The sequence below is a fragment of the Pteropus alecto genome, unplaced genomic scaffold (assembly GCF_000325575.1).
Source record: "Pteropus alecto unplaced genomic scaffold, ASM32557v1 scaffold275, whole genome shotgun sequence".
Taxonomy (NCBI): Eukaryota; Metazoa; Chordata; class Mammalia; order Chiroptera; family Pteropodidae; genus Pteropus; species Pteropus alecto.
This window is the reverse complement of record NW_006436301.1, coordinates 360,711-366,453: the sequence shown is the minus strand read 5'-3', so window position 1 is coordinate 366,453 and position 5,743 is coordinate 360,711. Positions and strand designations below refer to the sequence as shown.

The 5,743-nt window shown below is 41.0% G+C and overlaps 1 protein-coding gene across 1 annotated transcript in view; it reads left to right on the top strand.

The window, feature by feature from the left end:
* AFF2 (AF4/FMR2 family member 2) overlaps window positions 1–5,743 on the top strand; it is a 452,816-nt gene that overhangs the window by 432,836 nt on the left and 14,237 nt on the right. The window contains exons 17-19 of the mRNA XM_025047899.1: window positions 1,205–1,276; window positions 1,622–1,715; window positions 4,054–4,106. Of these exons, the coding sequence (XP_024903667.1) occupies window positions 1,205–1,276; window positions 1,622–1,715; window positions 4,054–4,106 (219 nt within the window). The remainder of the gene's footprint in view (window positions 1–1,204; window positions 1,277–1,621; window positions 1,716–4,053; window positions 4,107–5,743) is intronic.

Genomic DNA, 5,743 nt, shown 5'->3' with positions numbered 1-5,743 from the left:
TGTAATTATACTTGCTCTGAGCCTCAGGAATCTGCAGTGGATATGTATTTGTGAAAACAAGTGGGGCATCACAAGAACTCAACATTTCAGTGATCCAACTGTCAAAGACAGTTAGATTTATTACATAATAAAAATCCCTTTGCTTAATATTGCAACAACAGGAGGAACCCACATCAAGTGCACGGGTCTTTTTGTTGGAAAATGTGCACTCAACAGAAATGGAGCAATAAGTGGGAAAGCAGGGGGATGAAGTGTGCTGAGGGGGCACAGAGTCTTGGGGGGCAAGCCTGGGGGCACCGCTATTCTAAGGAGGCTGCTGAAAATGAGGAGTTCATGATGCAAGCACAGCATCTCTGCAGGCTCCCCATCGCCTTCTTGTGAATGAGAACTAGCCCAGCCGCCCACACACTTTCAACTTCCTTCTGCAACACTGATCTCTGTTACTCATTCCACCACAAGTACCTGTGAAATTGCGTTAAAGCTCAAACAATGATTTTATGCAATGAATTGATTTTCAAGAATCTAAATGCCCAGAATGAAATGTGCTCAACTAGAAGGAAAAAAAAAAGGAATTACTCAACCTTTGATCACCCCACTGTGGAAAGTAACAATTAAAGAGAATGGAAAGAGAAAATATACAAGCATCATAAATTAAGGGTGCTTAGACCTTCAAATGCTGTGAAATCGACCTTCTGAAAAAAAAGAAACCATTTTCTATAGGAGTGTATTCTAAACCTGAGCCATTAGAAAAGACCTTTTTAACTGTGTGATTGTGGTCTCCCCATGCTCATGTCAGACATAGTTGTATATTATTTTCCTCATCTGTCAAATGTAACTGAGACTGACATGTGTGTCCACCTTCCACTGAAAACCAATATCATTTAGCTAGAGTGTCCTAGAAATAGCATTTATACACACAACAGACGAACTGGAATTCCACAACACCGTCCTAGAACGTGAGTTCCAGATTTGGCTGACTTTTCCAGAGCTGACTTCTGTATGTCACATCAGTGTCATTGTGGCACTCTTTTGATGATCATTTTGTATATGTTTTCAAGAAAGCACATTTTTGCCCATGTACCCTAGTCGGTCTCCCCACCCAGAGCAAATGTGGGGCTAACACATTCAGGAGATGGGGATAGCAATGACATTGGGACTTTAGGGTAATACAGACTGTAGTTGAACTTGTCCTTTCTCTTCAAAGGTATGCAATGAGGCTGAAGAACTTTGCAAGCCCCTTGGCTTCAGATGGGGACAAAAAGCTGGCAGTGTTATGGTAAGTCACATGGAAGCCACAAGGAAATGGCTAAAATGTCATGGAATGATTTGAAAACTCCAGTTCATCTTAAGCTGCTTACTTCAGATCATTATTCTTGTTTTTCATTAAACTGTTAAAGGATAACTAATGGATTTCTTCAGCTGCTGACTAAACATTTACTCTCCTAATTTACACCCTTATCAAGATGAGAGTTTAATGCTTACCCCTTCTCTTTCAATTTTGTTATACTTACATTCCTCAATAACTATAGGAGCATAACTGCAAAATATGAATCAGCATTTTTTACAGTTTACAGGTTTCACTAAGCACTGACATAACATAATCCTTTCCTCACCACCACAGCTACCGATGTTTATCACTTCTCTACTTGCGGATGTTTAAACTGAAGAAAGACCATGCTATGAAGTACTCTAGATCTCTGATGGAATATTTTAAGGTAATCCTTATTTTGTATAATTTATAGGTACTGGATGATTAAATCACTAATGAGACATGGCAGGCATGTTATTAAATGTCAAGGTTGTAGCTGTCAAAGGCTTCACCTCCCTCATTCCACGGGCCGTAGTCCTCCCACCTCTCCTTCTGGACTCAGCAGAGAGCTTAGGTTTGATTTGATTCTAGGGAGAGAAGCTACAAATAGTTCAGTCTCCTGATTATTCTTTCAACTGACCAAACAGCCCTTGGCAGCTTCCCACTTGCAATCAAGGGGACGATGGCTTCTTCTCCACCCTGCATGGTTGACTCACCAGGGGACACAGATTGTGGCTCTGCTGTGGCCAATCTTGTGTTAAATGAGAAGATAATACAGAAATTTCTCAACAGTGAGAGAAGTCACTGTGGCTACCCTGGGTTCTAGGGGTGGGGGGAGGACGTTTACACCCCATGGAGCCCTGTGGCCATGAGGACTCTTGGAGCAGACTTTAATACAACTGATTGTTTTGGTTACCAAAATCAACAGACACTCAAACAACAAATAAAGAAATAAAGAAAGCTACCATCTAGGGAGCTGGAGTTTTTAATTTATAAGCAAAAAACATCTTTTGACCTCAAAATCCAATACCAAAATTTGAGAATGAGCCTGGATGAAAATTACAAGCAGCCGCCTGGCGCTGGGCCTGGCCCCGGTACCAGATGCCGCTGGCTTGAGAGGCAGTGGAACTTCTGCCCCCCAAAACAGGTCATGATGTAGAATTTAGGAGGCTCAGGTGGTGGGGGAGTCCTGTTGGGCTGGTCTCAAAAGAAAAAAAGAAATTACTTTATTTATTTACTTGTTTATTTATTCACTTATTTACTCACTTATTTGCCAAGGGCACAAGACTGCTTGGCTAAATTGCACCAAAACAGTTATTTGAAATAAATCAAATCATGACCTTACATCAGTCATCCAGACCCAGTGAGTGGCAGTGCACAGCTATATGAGGACACTGACTAGGTTGGGAAAAAGAGCAAGTTCACCAGGTATTATGTGGTGTAACCATAATGCCATAAAGCTAGTGCTCATGTAGGTGAATGCAGTCAAATGCAACAGCTGCCCATCCCTTAACACATCCACACTCTCAACCCATACTCTAGAGAGGTGGTTCTTCAACTTGAATGACCATCGCAATCCCTTGGAGGGCTCATGAAACCAGAGTGTCTGATACTGTAGATCTGAGATGGAACCTGAGAATTGGCATTTATAACAAGTTCCTAGATAATACTGATGCTGCTGATCTTGTATCAAACTTTGCAAGCCACTGCTCCTCCAGCCCATCCCGTGTAGCTTTCAGGGCATTGGAAAATATGAGACAGATGTTAAATAACTCACTCTGGCATTGCATTGAGCTTGAGATTAAAAACTGGAGTCTGCAGGACGTAGCTTAGGTGTGGGTCTCTGCATTCCAGAGAAGTGTTGTGTTCTCACTGGGCTCCTAAAAGTGCTGACTCTCCCTAGTACCCCATTTGCAAAGGGGGCTAGGAAGGAACCCAAGAGGTAGGAGAGGACCGTAACCTGGGCCATGAGGCCAGAGAGGCAGGCTGGAGCCAGGTTCAATGCCACAGTGTCCTGGCCCTGTGCTACTTGGGCTTCAACCTGGTGATGTCATTATAATGAGTTGAATCACTCCACAAGTGTTTGGCCACGAAAATACAGGAGGCTCATTCTTTCACCCAGCCCAGTTCCATCAGAGAGAGAGAGAAAAAAAAAGAATGTGTAGCATTCCATTGCAATGCAGTCCTGGACCAGTTGCATTGCTAAATAGTGAAAACTGTCAGCCCTGAGGATCTGCGTGTAAAGATAGCAAATCAAGTAGATTCACCAAAAGAAAACCAAAAAAATTTAAAAACACTGCCTGGTCCTGGCATATTCCTGAGACCTCGGAAATTACAGCCCACCTTGTAACCCAGGGAGAAAGTTTGCAACTGGAGCTAAAGGTGAAAAGCTTGCCTGTACTCTGAAGAGCTTGTTTTGCAGAATAAATTTCAGATGAAGATAATTAAACCACTTCTTGGAGAACTGAGTCTGATTTCACTGGGCCTTTTAGTATATATAAGATCTTTCATCAAGTGACTTTCATGGTCCTGATTGGAGCCCACTAATTATCCTAACCAGCCATTTTCATCGAGTGTGCGTCGTGGTGTGCTGACATGCACATACATCCCAGCTCTGCTAACAAAACAGGAGGCATCCCGAAACGCTGCAATCAATATTAATGTACTCCAAATCACACTTCCATCTGTTTCTGAATTAATAAAACACAAATAGATGTCCTTATTTCTCTCTCTCTCTTTTTCAGCAAAATGCTTCAAAAGTCACTCAGATACCATCTCCATGGGTAGGCACTGGAAAGTAAGTATCTTTTGAAAATTCCTTTTTCAGAAAATCAGTGATTTAATAGATCCCAAATATTTGTATTGACAACTCAGAGGCGAAGTCAGTTCTGACTTATACACATAAAATTCTAGTCGTTTCACCTAATGAAAAAACAGAAAAGTTTAACATGATGTGATTCCCAATTTCTTTAACTATTTGATTTTTAAGCCAAATTATGGCCATAAAGATGTCTGTTAATGAGATGGCAAGCACCATGCCATTTCAAGGAGGCAGGGTAAAAGTTAACTTCGCTATAGTAATTTTTCAATGATTCACTCAGTAATGAAAGACCAATGAAATATTCATTGATATATGGTAAGTGCTGTTTAATAAAACCAAAGGTATAATAGTGCTGAAAATGTGAAGACACTTAGTCAGCCAATTATCTGAGCCCTTGTGATGATTTTTATATTAATACTAAAATACCCCGACCTAAAATATAAAAGCATCACTGTCATGACAATTTAAGGCTCAGTGGACTCACCCGCTCCCACGGTCATATTTAAAGTTGATTGTGCTTGGGACAGCTCATCCTTCCAGAAGTAGGGTGGATGTCAGGAAATTCATTTTCCTGGTCCTGATGCTGCCCTTAGCTTCCAAGTTAAGTTAAGTGAGCTCCTTCCTCTCTCTGGGTTTGTTTTTTCATCTCTAAAACAAAGGGCTGGACCGGATGACTTCTAGGCTCATCTGAAGAGATGTCACTTCTAAGAGGGAGATTCTGAATCTCAGTTCTTTGTCAGCTGCGAACTGGCTATGTGTCTGCACTTATTGCTTGAGCATTTGTTTCTCCTCTGATCCCAATACCTCCCTCACCACCTGAAGCCAATAGTGGGAAGGGAAACTAGATGACTGGACACATACTTAAAGTAAAATGTTGCTTTTTTCCCCATTTTTCATCATTTCAAAATTCTTGTGTCTCTGATCAAAACACTTTCTTCTAGAGTAAAATAGTCTCCTCTGCTACTTTATAAATATCTATAAAGCACACTCCCAAAACACTGGGATGATAAACTCTACTTTAAGATCATAAAAACATTCAGAATGAGGGAACAGATCCATTAAAAACTATGCACTAACTCAATTACTGTATTGAAAGGAAATACTGTTTAAATTGTTGAATTAGGTCTTACTCTTATATTGAACAAAAGTGAAAGGACACCTCTCTGGAAGTTCAGAAGATAAAAATAACCATTGAAAGGCCCAGAGAAAGCTATTTTCTCTGAGCACAGAGTAAATCAAGGGCAAGTTCAGGCAAGCAGCCATTAAAGGATCACTGAGAATATATAAATATATATATATTTCGGAAACTAAAGAACTCAAATGCATCCTAAGCTTGTGAAGTCACAAAAAAAGCCTACTGAAATGATTTTTTAAGCAGCTTCTGTCTGAAGAAAGCACACTCCCTTTGGTAGGCCACAGAGCTTCTGAATGAGGCAACTGAAAACAATCATGCAGGGGTTACGTCCTGTCCATTTTGCAAACATTTCAGGCACATTTCCTTGTGAGGGGCTGAGGGCACAGCTGAATTCTATGTGATTCCTGTACTCCAGAAGCACACAATCCAGTAGAGGGAGATGATCTGTATGAACAAAGTTCTGTGGAGGGCCAAGGGA